Source organism: Phyllobates terribilis, unplaced genomic scaffold (genome assembly GCF_046119375.1).
Source record: "Phyllobates terribilis strain yellow unplaced genomic scaffold, ASM4611937v1 Scaffold_11__3_contigs__length_659146591, whole genome shotgun sequence".
In the NCBI taxonomy this organism is placed as follows: Eukaryota; Metazoa; Chordata; class Amphibia; order Anura; family Dendrobatidae; genus Phyllobates; species Phyllobates terribilis.
The window spans coordinates 201574378-201589745 of NW_027362771.1; the positions used below are offsets into that span (position 1 = coordinate 201574378).

A 15368-nucleotide genomic window follows, 5' to 3' on the forward strand; every position below is an offset into this window, starting at 1 on the left:
TGATTGGGGTGATGAGGAAGCCACACATACCAGGAATGGGGGATTGAGGAAGCCACACATACCAGGAATGGGGGATTGAGGAGGCCACACATACCAGGGATGGGGGATTGTGGAGGCCACACATACCAGGAATGGGGGATTGAGGAGGCAACACATGCCAGGAATGGGGGATTGAGGAGGCCACACATACCACGATACTTGGATTGAGGAGGCTACACATACCAGGATTTGAGGATTGAGGAGGCCGCACATACCAGGATTGGGGGGGTTGAGGAGGCCAAACATACCAGGATTGGGGGTGAGGGGTGCCACGCATACCAGGATTTGGGGGGTGAGGGGTGCCGCGCATACCGGGATTGGGGGTGAGGGGTGCCACGCATACCGGGATTGGGAGTGAGGGATAGGGTGCCATGCATGCCAGGATGAGGGATACCATACACACCAGGATAGCGATGAGGGGTGCCACGTATACCAGGATTGGGGATGAGGGGAGCCACGCATACCGGAAATGGGGATGAGGGGAGCCACGCATACCGGAAATGGGGATGAGGGGAGCCACGCATACCGGAAATGGGGATGAGGGGAGCCACGCATACCGGAAATGGGGATGAGGGGAGCCACGCATACCGGAAATGGGGATGAGGGGAGCCACGCATACCGGAAATGGGGATGAGGGGAGCCACGCATACCGGAAATGGGGATGAGGGGAGCCACGCATACCGGGATCGAGGATGAGGGGAGCCACGCGTACCGGGATCGGGGATGAGGGGAGCCACGCATACCGGGATCGGGGATGAGGGGAGCCACGCATACCGGGATCGAGGATGAGGGGAGCCACGCATACCGGGATCGGGGATGAGGTGAGCCACGCATACCGGGATCGGGGATGAGGGGAGCCACGCATACCGAGATTGGATGGTGGGGACAGGATGGGGGCAGCACATACCAGCATGGGAGACAATATACCAATAAAAATGCTCGCCACCCGGGCGTAGAACTGATGGTTCAATAGCTAGTAATAATTATAATAATATAAGATATTGTTAATGTGTACAATTTTAAAAATGTTATGTTTGAAAATTAGTATTGCCCTTTTTCACCCAGTTGAAAGTAAAGAAATGTAAAACGTAAGCATAATTGGTATTGCCACATCCATAAAAGTATGATGTATGAAAATGTAGGAGTGTTTAACCCATATGCTAGAGGTCGTAAATAAAAAAAAACAAACAGAAAAAAACAAAAACAGAACTGCTAGAATTGGCGCGCATTGATTTGCATATTTCGACCAGGTTATTTATCTCTGGCCCTGAGAGGGTTCTTCTTTGGTTTAGTCCACCTAGCGCAACAACATTATTGTGGTGTTGTGCAGCAAATGCTATTTAAGAGGCTATTCTCATAACTCTTGTCCTGCAGACAGAGAATTACGTACATGGCAGTTTAACTTGGTCTTGCAAATTAATTCACATTAACTCCTTGAAATACCCAGATTTCCCTTATTTGGTCCCAATACCGCCCACAAAAATTCAATAAAAAGTGATCAAAAGATTGTATGTTCTCCAAAATGGTACCAGTAGTTGATTGCAGAGGTATTCACATTTGTTCCTTTTGGAGTGCAGTATGTGAAATTTCTCCTTGCAGTCCAGCTGGGTGTTTCCTTCAGAGTCTTCTCTGTAATCCTGGGTGCTTTCACCCCTCTCTCCCAAACTGCTGGTGCTGTGATTGTCAGTATCTGAGAGGGAGATGTGATATTGCACGCCCATAGTGAAGACTGAAGAAATGCCCTGTTAGCCTGCAAGCAGAGATTTCATATAACACGCTCCAAAGTCAATAAACGTGAATATCTCTGCAATTGAATGATGTAGCTCAAAGTGGAAAACAGCGGCGGAATCAGGGGAGCGCAAGGATTCTTGCAAGATATTTAATCACATTTTTTGAGCAAATGACAGGTCATCTTTAAATTGTTTCATTACATAACATTACAAAGTCAGGTGTAGAAATTGGTATGTCAGACGAGATCTATATTGTTAGATTATTACTAAACAGATCTTTAGCAGCAGTAGGTGAAATAACAGCCCTGTACATTTCTCATGCAAAAGCCTTCCAATTTTCAGAGACCTAATGTGTCTAGTATTATGGCTGGTATTTTTTTTACCATGATAGACAATTAGTAATTTAGGATTTGTGAAGCTTCTACTTACGGTACTGTCTAGAGACCTAATAAACTGCAGCGTCTTAAAGAGACAACAATGAACCCCAAAATGTAGCTAATATTTCAATCGTAAGAACTTTTTTGTTTCCATAGTTTTCCTTATTATAATAGTTATTATTCTTGAACATTTCACTTATTTTGTTGCTGTCAAAGAAGTGAATTTTATTAAAAATACATAAGATTGCTTATTTCTTTTTATGGCAGCACATGTTTATTATGCCCTGGAGAAGAGTCCTCTATCTGCATGACTCTGACAGTAGACACAGCGAACAATTGTACTTTGTTGTTGTTTGTTGCAGTGTGAAGAGAATACCGTTTTCCAAGATTCCTGCCGCTACCTCAAACTCCCATATTTGAAAGGAAATCTACATGGAAATAATAATCAAGCCGTTAAAAATACAAGAGAGTCTTTTTGGATAACCTCATTCCTCTGTTCAACCAAGCTAACGCAAAACGGTATGGAATTAGACAAGTGTTTCATCAAATATTAACTCTGCTGCTATGCTAGAGCCGCCTTTATGTGGCTTTGTAGTGTTCTGATCAAGGCTGTACTAGTTCCGCAGGATCGGCAGTGCAGACTGTGTGTGCCGAGGTGTGTTATCCTGTTACCTTAGAAACAAAGTGAAGTGAGTGCTCCTGACAGGTACTGCAGAGCTCTTAGTAACAGACTTGTATTATTCACATGATAGACATTGAGATTTTATGCCCATGCTTCCTTCATTCGTAAAGTATTATCAAGTGCATGGATTTTAGATGTTAATCTGCAATGTAGCGCAGTGATGTATACCCCAATTAGAAAGCCGTATAAAACAAGTTTAGTTATTCTTTAGGGTATAATGTGTTTTCTTTTGGAAACAGAATCCTGCTTTCTCTACAGAGAGCAAAGCAAAATTGCTACTTGTTATCCGGTGCAGAGCAATAACAGATTTGTTTAGGGGTTTCATGGGGTTTTCATAACTTTTTATGTCAAAAATAAGTCATCCTGCAATTTAAAACAAAAATGCCATTGGTTGGCAATCTGATCCATCATACTCTTAATAAAGAAATGAAATAAAAAAATGGTACCTGAGATCAAATCCATTTTATTGCTCATCTAAACTGTATTTCTGAAGATTGCAAAGCCTCTCTAACTGCTTTTTTAACTACTCCTTTCCATTCAGCTTTTATGCCCAGGTTGGCTGCATACATAAGTTTCAGTATCTATAGAAATGTGCATAGGTATTATTCGTTATCTCAGATCAGACTTGTTTTTTTTTTTTGTAAAGTATCATTCTTAGATTGAAGAGCAGATACTTAATCCCCCTTGCTTCCACCGCACTGAACGCTAGTGCATGTAACCAATAAAGTGGTGCTCTGATCTGCACATGCCCCTTCCATCACTGTCTGCGTAATGTATTGGAGATCTGTACTTTACACAGAAATGTCGTCCTTGCTACATCCATGTCAAGTATTACCGGGTTATGCCACTTACACTGATTTCCATTAAAAAAAACTTTTAAATAAGTTATTTCTGAATTTTTCCCCTATGGGGCTAAAAAGTTACAGGCATGTAGTCGCTTACAGGTGGTCTGTTCTGCCCAAAGTTGATTTCTGCCACCTTAGAGTGCTACGTACCGCACCTGCTAGCGGTTTGCCGGCTTCCCATGGTGTCAGAGCGGCTTGTTCTATTTTGCTGTTCTGTGTTGACGAGGCATCACTGCCGATGTCATACTGATAGACTGCTGGCTCCCCGCTACCTAACTGCGGAGAGCCGACTGTCAATCAGTATGACTTAGGCAGTGATGTCCAGTCGACAGGGTGGACAAGAAGAGGATGATCTGCTCTCTTGAAGTAAGGTCAAATGAAGCAGCAGAATCACTGGCAGGAGCAGTCCATGACCATTCTGAACCAGCAGAGATTGTTGCTTAGCACCAACTATCTACCTGTAAGTTCTTAGCCCCATAGCAAAAAAACAAGCAAAGTCCCGGATAACAACCTTATGGTATTTGTGCACGACTGCTTGAACCCACTGAGTTTTTTAGGACGAAGACTTTTCAGGACCTTCTGGCATAATTTTTCCCGATGCTCCTTTTCGGTCGTTCTTTGTAATGTCTTTGTCTGTTGTTTTTATTTCTTTAAACTTGTATTGAATACACTAGTGATCAGCAGAATAATGGTTGGGTCACTTCTTTTAACCGATTTGCCTCTTTGGGAACCTGAAGCGTTTAAAAGAAACTGAAAAGATTGAACATATGCACAGCAAGTCGTTTTTATTATAGATGCTTATGTTCATTCTTTTGGGCATTTAGTGCTTTTTCAGGTGGGTTGCGGAGTTTACAGTTTTGCAAAAATGGAAGCAAAGTAGAAAATTATGATATATCTGAAATTTAAAAACAAACATAAAAAAAAAGGTTTGGCTGTTGTTCCTATTTCTAATTAACTATTTGGTCATTTTTTCTGATCCAGTAATTGGGAATGTGAAACTTTCCCTTCCCGCACCGCAGGCAGCATTCTATTGAGAGTGTTTGTGCTATTTTTTTAAATTGGATTCTGACACCCCCATAATGCATATTGAACGAATTAAACATTTATATATTATTTTGTATCTATAATTTTTACCACTCCTTAGGGGACATGCTGGATCTGCTTAAATGGAGGATGCATCCTGATAAAATCCCAGGCTCCTTATTGAAGTTGAAGGAGATCGACGGTTCTGAAATTGTGAAGGTAAGTTTTACCTAGTGTGAGTATATCATACCAGAAAGTGAACCTGACAGCTGATATATGCAACCCAATCCATGGGCAGCATGTATCAGGCACTGGCTGCATGATCTCAGCCAGTTGAAGAGAAAAACCTAGTTTAACACCTTCCCGACATTTGACGTACAGTTACGTCATATCTTGGGTCTCTCACTTTTTAATATGGGCTCGCACACCACGGCTGTTAACTTGTTAAATGCTGCTGTCAATCTCTGTCAGAGGCATGTAATCCACGCCCATGGGGGGCGTGTCATTCTACACGATGGGCGTGCCTGTGTCGTTATCGCAGGTCGCCGATGTGTTACCATGACAGCCGGGATCTGCTGTCATGATGGTTCTCCTGTGAGATACAGCGTTTAGCTGCCGTTCATAGCAAACCATGATTTTTGATATATACAGTGGTGGTCAAAAGTATTGACACCCCTGCAATTCTGTCAGATAATACTCAGTTTCTTCCTGAAAATGATTGCAATCACAAATTCTTTGGTATTATCTTCATTTAATTTGTCTTCAATGAAAAAACACAAAAAAATTGTCCTAAAGCCAAATTGGATATAATTCCACACCAAACCTAAAAAAGGGGGTCGACAAAAGTATTGGCACTGTTTGAAAAATCATGTGATGCTTCTCTAATTCGTGTAATTAACAGCACCTGTAACTTACCTGTGGCACCTAACAGGTGTTGGCAATAACTAAATCACACTTGCAGCCAGTTAACATGGATTAAAGTTGACTCAATCTCTGTCCTGTGTCCTTGTGTGTACCACATTGAGCATGGAGAAAAGAAAGAAGACCAAAGAACTGTCTGAGGACTTGAGAAACCAAATTGTGAGGAAGCAAGAGCAATCTCAAGGCTACAAGTCCATCTCCAAAGACCTGAATGTTCCTGTGTCTTCTGTGCGCAGTGTCATCAAGAAGTTTAAAGCCCATGGCACTGTGGCTAACCTCCCTAGATGTGGACGGAAAAGAAAAATTGACGAGAGATTTCAAGGCAAGATTGTGTGGATGGTGGATAAAGAACCTCGACTAACATCCAAACAAGTTCAAGCTGCCCTGCAGTCCAAGGGTACAACAGTGTCAACCCGTACTATCTGTTGGCGTCTGAATGAAAAGGGACTGTATGGTAGGATACCCAGGAAGACCCCACTTCTTACCCCGAGACATAAAAAGCCAGGCTGGAGTTTGCCAAAACTTACCGGAGAAAGCCTAAAACATTTTGGAAGAATGTTCTCTGGTCAGATGAGACAAAAGTAGAGCTTTTTGGGAAAAAGCATCAACATAGTGTGTACAGGAAAAAAAAAAGGCATTCAAAGAAAAGAACACGGTCCTTACAGTCAAACATGGCGGAGGTTCCCTGATGTTTTGGGGTTGCTTTTCTGCCTCTGGCACTGGACTGCTTGACCGTGTACATGGCATTATGAAGTCTGAAGACTACCAACAAAATTTGCAGCATAATGTAGGGCCCAGTGTGAGAAAGCTGGGTCTCCCTCAGAGGTCATGGGTCTTCCAGCAGGACAATGACCCAAAACACACTTCCAAAAGCACTATAAAATGGTTTGAGAGAAAGCACTGGAGACTTCTAAGGTGGCCAGCAATGACTCCAGACCTGAATCCCATAGAACACCTATGGAGAGATCTCAAAATGGCAGTTTGGAGAAGGCACCCTTCAAATATCAGGGACCTGGAGCAGTTTGCCAAAGAAGAATGGTCTACAATTCCAGCAGAGCATTGTAAGAAACTCATTGATGGTTACCGGAAGCGGTTGTTTGCAGTTATTTTGGCTAAAGGTTGTGCAACCAAGTATTAGGCTGAGGGTGCCAATACTTTTGTCTGGCCCATTTTTGGAGTTTTGTGTGAAATGATCAATGATTTGATTTTTGCTTCATTCTCTTTTGTGTTTTTTCCTTGCAAACAAATTAAATGAAGATAATAATACCAAAGAATTTGTGATTGCAATCATTTTCAGGAAGAAACTGAGTATTATCTGACAGAATTGAACGGGTGCCAATACTTTTGGCCAACACTGTATATAGCAATGCTGATGCACTTCAATGTGTAGTACAAGCGATCAGATGATCGCAGGTTCAAATACCCTAATGAGACTAACAAATACAGTAAAAAGTGGAAAAAATGTTTTTAAAAATATTAAAAAAAGATATAAAAGTTCAATCCCTCCTTTTTTTAATAAAGCAATTTAAAAAAAAATACACGTTTAGTATCACTGCATTAATAAAAGTCCAATCTATCAAAATATAAAATAGATAAATCTGACCGGTAAAACAGCGTAATGAGAAAAAAAATCAAAATGCCAGAATTCCTTTTTTTTTGTGTCCTCCACAACATTGCAATAAAAGCCATCAAAACATCACATCTACTCCAAAATGGTATCAGTAGAAACGTCAGCTCAGGGCACAAAATAGAAGTCCTCACCCAGTGCATCACAAGATAAAATAAATGGCGTCATTCAACAGTACAATTCGTCACGCGAAAACAAGCCCTCATACGGCTATGTGGATGGAAAAATAATATTTATAGCTCTAGGAAAATGGGGAGACAAAAACAAAAAGAACTGAAATTGTCCGTAGCGTGAAGGAGTTAATAGCCGATGGGGACTGAATTAGTCGGACCGGCGGATCCTTGGCAGCTTCTCCCCGCCTGCTGACCTGGATTGACAGTATGTTTGTGGCACAGTGTTTCAGAGTCATACATACTGTACTTGGCTGAGATAACACAGCCAGTGCCTGATGCAGGCGGCACTTATCAGCTGTCAGGTTCACTGTAAAGTTACAAATTACTAAAACTTCACCTTTGGCGTCCACAGTTTCTGCAGGATACACTGGACACCTTATTTGGCATTTTGAATGAAAGTTCTCAGAAGTACAGCTCAAAAGTCTTTGATTGCTTGGTAAGCAGTGTAAACGGTATTGGCTGAGAGGTTATAAAAGATACAGGTTTCCTAGTTGACATTTGTTTTATTGATGTTTTGTGTTTTCAGGTTCATATAATAAATTTACTACAAGACAGTAAATTCCAGCACTTTAAACCAGTAATGGACACTTACATAGAAGGACATTTTTCAGGTGCCCTTGCTTACAGGTACTATATGATCATAAATATCTACTTATTCCAGAGCATACATGTATTAGGTGTGTCTTGCAGCAGGAGAGGTGGTAAATCCTTTTTTTTCCTTTGAATTTAAAGCACCAAATAGAGTAAAAAAAAAACTTCTAAAATATAATTTTGGATAAAAATGTAAAAAATCTTCTTATGAGCCCCATTTTCAAAATTCTACCAGAAAACCATCTTTTGCAACTACATAGTTTAATTGGTAATTCCACTGTGCCATTTTGAAACTGAATGACAAATTCTAGTTGGTTGTCAATGTTAGTTTTTCCATTAGACAAGGCAATGAGTTTGGCTGTTTGCCTGCCTCTAAAGCAGGGGTCTCAAACACGCGGCCCGCGGGCCGCATGCGGCCCCTGAGGCTGCTTTATGCGGCCCGCAGGCACAGACCCCTTGATGATCCCGACCTTGTCCAGGAGGAGCCGCCGACAGCAGCGCTGAATTGCCGCACAGAGACCGTCTCCCAGCACTGCATTTCCAATGCCAGCCGCCGGCCAATCAGAGGCCAGCAGCTGATATCTGCGTGTCGGCGCAGCGAGTATGACGTCATTGCCATATGCAGATGTCAGCTGCTGGCCTCTGATTGGCCGGCGGCTGACATTGAAAATGCTGTGCTGGGAGACAGTCTCTGTGCGGCAATGCAGCGCTGCTGTCGGCGGCTCCTCCTGGACCAGGTCGGGATCGTCAAGGGGTCGGACTCTGTGGTGCCTGCGGGCCACATCTGCAGGAAGGCCGCCGAGGGAACGGAGGACAGGTGAGAATCATCTTTTTTTTTTTTCTATTTTATGTGTGTGAAGAACAGCACAGGGGGCACAGAGCCACAACATGGGGACCGGGATGGGGCACATAGCCACAACATGGGGACCGGGATGGGGCACATAGCCACAACATGGGGACCGGGATGGGACACATAGCCACAAGATGGGGACCTGGATGGGGCACATAGCCACAAGATGGGGACCTGGATGGGGCACATAGCCACAAGATGGGGACCTGGATGGGGCACATAGCCACAAGATGGGGACCTGGATGGGGCACATAGCCACAAGAGGGGACCTGGATGGGGAACATTGCCACAAGATGGGGACCTGGATGGGGCACATAGCCACAAGAGGGGACCTGGATGGGGCACATAGCCACAAGATGGGGACCTGGATGGGGCACATAGCCACAAGATGGGGACCTGGATGGGGCACATAGCCACAAGAGGGGACCTGGATGGGGAACATTGCCACAAGATGGGGACCTGGATGGGGCACATAGCCCCAAGATGGGGACCTGGATGGGGCACATAGCCCCAAGATGGGGACCTGGATGGGGCACAGAGCCACAGGATGGGGACCGGGATGGGGCACATAGCCACAAGAGGGGACCTGGATGGGGCACATAGCCACAAGATGGGGACCTGGATGGGGCACATAGCCCCAAGAGGGGACCTGGATGGGGCACATAGCCCCAAGATGGGGACCTGGATGGGGCACATAGCCCCAAGATGGGGACCGGGATGGGGCACAGAGCCACAACATGGGGACCAGGATGGGGCACATAGCCACAGGATGGGGACCGGGATGGGGACCTGGATGGGGCACATTAGTACAAGATGGGGACTTGGATGGGGAACATTACTACAAGATGTTTTCCATTATTACTATATGATGCTAATTGTAAGACAATATTACTGTATGTGGCCATTTGGGGGAAATAAAATTGTAAAAAAAATAAAAAATAAAATAAAGCATGAAAAAATATTGGGCACTAAAAATGCTGTTTTATATGTAAACTAAAGTAAACACAAAAAAGTGCACGTTTATTATCACCACATCCATAACGACCCAAGCCATAAAAAAATAAACATGGCAAAAATGTTCAAAAGGTGTATACAAAAAAAATGGTATCACTAAAAATGTCACACTGAACAAAGAATGCGGCCCCCCAAATTCAAATTTTTTCCATGTGCGGCCCATATACCCAGCCGAGTTTGAGACCCCTGCTCTAAAGGGTGGTCCATGAAATAGAGGTATAAACAATAAGATAATCTTTTTGTCACTTAACACCCCATCAGGGTTTGTACTGGGCAATAACACACTGTGTATTCGTTTTGGGTTACCCTAAAAAGGGAATCTGTCACCAGGTTTTTGCCTCTATTTATTGCTTTTGCTTTCCGATGAGATAGCAGAGACTCTGACTCCAGTGATGTATCACTTACTGAGCTGCTTGCTGCAATTTTTATAAAATTCCTGTTTTATCTGCTGTAGATCTACCAGTTCTTTGAATGCTGAGCTCTGTATAACCCCTCCCACACCACTGATTGGCAGTTTTCTGCCTATGCACAGTAAATTAAGAAGGCTGACAATCAGTGGTGGGGGCGGGGTTATACAGAGCTCATGAATATGGAGGACTATATGGCAGCAGATTTACTAGTCCTCTAGCCATAATCTCCTACTGTTAAACAGTGATTTTATCAAAACTACAGCAAGCAGCCTAGTAAGTGACACATCACTGGAATCAGGGTCTCTGTCTCTACAGTATGCTGCTGTTAGATTAGGTGGAAATAACCTATTGACATACTCCCTTTAACTGCAGACTGAACGTGCTGTCAATTAGTATGTGTTGTGTTGAAAGTTTGTTGTAGCACTTTTAAGTAATGTAGTAAAAAGAGTTTCACCCCTGCTCTAGACCTACTATTACTATTTTTCTATCAAAAAGTGTAAGTGAAAATAAGAAACTTTGTAATATATCTTATTAGAGAAATCTGATTCTTTCTCTGCCTGAGCTGACAATTATTTCTCAAAATTCTCACTTCATAGAACAAAAGCTGTCTTCATCTAATGCAGATTTTTCCTATATTGAGATAGGAAATGACAGCTGGTGCTCATAAGGTTCTATGGAGAACTGAAACTGTCGTTTCTGGAGAACTTGCAGCAGAATGTTTGTGTCTGACTCTCGCTTCTTCCCCATCACCTCTCCATAGAATTTTAGAAGCACCAACGGTCCTCTCCTTTTTCAGTAGTGGGAAGGTAGATGTTCACTGAATAAACATTTTACAGATTTTAGCAATGAAAGCTTGAGAGTGGAAGATCAATCCAGGAGGAGAAAGAAGCAGATGTCTCTGATAACATGTATGACAAAGCTGCTTGTACTATTAATTCATGAAATAAAAATTAATGATTGTTACTGTTTAAAGCAATTTTTAAATTGACTTATTTTAGGATTTCTCTGGTTACACAGAAATTAATTTAACTTACTTTGTGACTTTTTAGAGACCTCATAAAAGTGCTGAAATGGTATGTGGACCGAATAATTGAAGCTGAACGGCAGGAGCATATCCAGGAGGTATTAAAGGTAATGAAAGGGAGAATTAGATGTACTGTGACACTGATTTACATACAGGTTGAGCTTTCCTTTACTGATTTATGCTGCTTCACTTTGATGTGACCAGTGATAATTGGCAATTGGCCTATTTTTGTAACTTCAGCTGCCAAGATCATAAAGAGACAGTGGGCTCTTTATCCTAGATTATTGCTTGGATGTATTAGACCACCAGTTGTTGTACTAGTAAAACAAACCGGTGTTAAAATCTAGACAACATAATACATAAAGTCATTTGGGTCATTGTCTAATTGTTGTTAGCATATATCCTGTTTCTCTAGTAATACATGTTGCTAGTTCTGATCATTCTTACTATTTTATGACAGTAATGCTGTTTCTTTATCATTAATATCTTAGGCTCAAGAATATATTTTTAAGTATATTGTTCAATCTCGGAAACTTTTTGCATTTGCAACCGGTGGACAAAATGAGGAAGAATTTCACTGCAGTATTCAGGAACTTATGATGTCAATTCGGTTTTTCCTATCTAAAGAAAGCAAAGGAACAAGTGCTTTGTCTCAGTCACAGGTTGATGATTTTCTTTTAATTCAATTATTTTAATGCAAAATATGTTCATTCTCTCCTTTTGCCTTTATGAACAGGCAATATAAATCATTAATCTTAAAGAGAATCTGTCACCAGATTTTTGCTTACACCATCTGTGGCATGATGTAGGAGCAGAGACCCTGATTCCAGTGATGTATCACTTACTGGACTCCATGCTGTGATTTGTTAAAATCATTTTTATTTGCTGCTGATCTAGCATTCTCTCAATGCGGATCTCTGTATAACCCCGCCCTCACCACTGATTGGCACCTTTCTGTGTACACTGTGCATAGGTAGAAAGCTGCCAATTAGTTGAGGGCGGGTGGCAGGGTTATACAAAGATCATGAATGTGGAGGACTACATGGAAGCAGATTTATTAGACCTCTAGGGATAATCTCCTGCTGTTAAAACCGTGATTTTATCAAAACCAAGTAGCCCAGTAAGGGACACATCACTGGAATCAGTGTTTCTTTCTGCACATTATGCCACTCTCGGATTAGGTGGTAGAAAATGGTGACCAATTTCCTTTAAAAGGGTTTTCCAGGATTGTTTTATATAGTTTTCTGGCGTGCCCACTGCAAAAACAAAATTTCTTTATATATCCACTTTCGGTATTGCTCTGCCTCTTTGCTGCTGTCCCAGGTCTTTGTTGGCAGGCTACTGCTGTAAGGTAATGCCAATGTGGTCGACATGAGAACACAAACCAAGTGATTTCTATTGCATTGATATAGTATAATCAGTTTCAATCGATCTTTCTGTCGGGTACTCCATATCAAAAGATTGAAAGATGCCGATTTGTAGTGGATTGTGCTGCAGATTTAGTCCTTGATTCATCAAGACCTGTGTTATTCACGCCAGCCTTGATAAGGAGTCATGATGGAGTCAAAAGTGCCTCTTACTGTATAATTTGCATCTTAAAAGTGGCATTCCCCACCGTGCACCTAGCCACAAATCTTACTCTAGTCGGGGACTAGAGTAAGATTTGTGCTGTAAGGCACACCACGTCATAAAATAGATGGCCAGGCCCATGTTAGTGGAACTGGACAAAATTGGCATAAAACCGTCCAAAAACACTTTTGTTTTTCTTTAAAATGTTGTGACTTTTTAAAGTGTTTTTATGCCTGATTTCTGGTGTAAACACTTTGATAAATTAGGATTTTGTTGATTTCCCAACATTTTTTGGCATGGATTTTGTCATACATTTTGCAAATAAGTTGTATAAATTTATATGTTGTAGGCTATAAAAAATGTCACACAGCCTACAGAGGACATTTGGTAAAATCTAATCCACCTTGCTGTACTGCAATCTGCAGCATATACATTTAAAACCAGAAATTTACATACACTATATAAAAAGACACATATTCATGTTTTTCTCAGTATCTGACGTGAAATCAGAATAAACCTTTCCCGTTTTAGGTCAGTTAGGATTACCATCATTTTTAATATTTGCCAAATGCCAGAATAATGAGAAAGAGAGAGAGAATGATTTAAGGCATTTTTATTACTTACTGAAAAGTCAAAAGTTTACATACACTAAGATTACTATGCCTTTAAACAATTCTGTACTGCCCATATGATGATGTCATGGGTTTGGAAGCTTCTAATAGGTTTTTTTGGCAACATCTGAGTCAATAGAGTATTTTAATGCACAGCTGAAACACATTGCTTCTTTGTGTAGCATCATGGGAAAGTCTAAAGAAATCAGCCAAGATATCAGAAAGAGAATTGTGGACTTGCACAAGTCTGGCTCATCCTTGGGTACGATTTCAAGATACCTGAAGGTGCCGCATTCATCTGTACAAACAAGATGGGAATGTCCAGCCATCATACCGCTCAGGAAGGAGACGGGTTCTGTGTCCCAGGGATGAACATGTTTTGGTCCAACATGTGCATATCAACCCAAGGACTAAATCAAAAGACCTTGTAATGATGATGGCGGAAGCTGGTAAGATTGTGTCAATATCCACAGTAAAAAGAGTACTGTATCAACATGGGCTGAAAGGCCACTCTGCCAGGAAGAAGCCATTGCTCCAAAAGAAACATAAAAAAGCCTGATTAATGTTTGTAAATGCACACAGGAACAAAGACCTTAATTTTTGGAGACATGTCCTGTGGTCTGAAGAAACTAAAATTGAACTTTTTGGGCATAATGACCATCATTCTATTTGGAGGAAAAAGAGAGAAGCTTGGAAGCCTAAGAACACCATCCCAACTGTGAAACACAGGGGTGGCAGCATCATGTTGTGGGGTTGTTTTGCTGCAGGGACTGGTGCACTTCACAAAATAGATGGCATCATGAGAAAAGAAGATTATGTGGCAATACTGAAGCAACATCTCAAGACATCAGCCAGGAAGTTAAAGCTTGGGTGGAAATGGCTCTTTCAAATGGACAATGACCCGAAGCACACTGTCAAAATGGTAATAAAGTGGCTTAAGGATAACAAAGTCAATGTTTTGGAGTGGCCATCACAAAGCCCTGATCTCAATCCTATTTAAAATTTATGGGCAAAGCTGAAAAGGCAGGAGAGAGCAAGGCGACTTACAAACCTGGATCAGTTACACCAGTTTTGTCAGGAGGAATGGACCCAAATTCCGACCAACTATTGTGAGCAGCTTGTGGAAGGATATCCCAAACGTTTGACCCAAGTCATTCAGTTTATGGGCAATGGTACCAAATACTAATGAAATGTATGTAAACTTTTGATGACTTAAAACATTGTCTCTCTCTCTCATTATTCTGGCATTTGGCAAATATAAAAAATGATGGTAATCCTAATTGACCTAAACCGGGAAAGGTTTATTCTGATTTCATGTCAGATATTGAGAAAAACATGCAGATGTATCTTTTTATATGGTGTATGTAAGTTTCTGGTTTTAACTCTATATCCTGCAGAATACAGTACAGCAAGGTGGATTAGATTTTACCAAATGTCATCTGTAGGCTGTGTGACATTTTTTATAGCCTACAGCATATAAATTTATACAACTTATTTGCAAAATGTATGACAAAATCCATGCCAAAAAATGTGTATAGTAAATAGTGTATGTAAACTTTTGGTTTCAACTGTATGTCCAATTGTATTTAAAGAAATTGTCCACTACACTGACCACTCTTTGTCATTCTCCATGCTTGGCTCCAGTAAAATAAAAATACAAATAGAAAAAAGGGTTCTCCAGCGATGACAAACAGTTAAAAGTCCATGATTAAGGCATCTCCCTGAAACGCGTTGGTTTTTGTATCTTTGGATATTCCTTTTGAACCGGTGTATACAGATTTTAATATTTCTGCAATAAAGATGGATTTTTAACTGTTTGTCATCTCTGGAGAACCCTTTTTTCTTTTTTTGCATTTGTCTTCACGTCCAAGGCCAGGACGGC

The 15368-nt window shown here is 41.5% G+C and overlaps 1 protein-coding gene across 5 annotated transcripts in view; it reads left to right on the forward strand.

Moving 5' to 3' along the window:
- The window catches only part of DOCK4 (dedicator of cytokinesis 4), a 378644-nt gene that overhangs the window by 202850 nt on the left and 160426 nt on the right, over window positions 1-15368 (forward strand). For all 5 annotated transcript variants that reach the window (XM_073651961.1, XM_073651958.1, XM_073651957.1 and 2 more), the window contains exons 17-22: window positions 2509-2665; window positions 4818-4915; window positions 7770-7853; window positions 7944-8044; window positions 11332-11413; window positions 11798-11968. In XM_073651961.1, the coding sequence (XP_073508062.1) occupies window positions 2509-2665; window positions 4818-4915; window positions 7770-7853; window positions 7944-8044; window positions 11332-11413; window positions 11798-11968 (693 nt within the window). The remainder of the gene's footprint in view (window positions 1-2508; window positions 2666-4817; window positions 4916-7769; window positions 7854-7943; window positions 8045-11331; window positions 11414-11797; window positions 11969-15368) is intronic.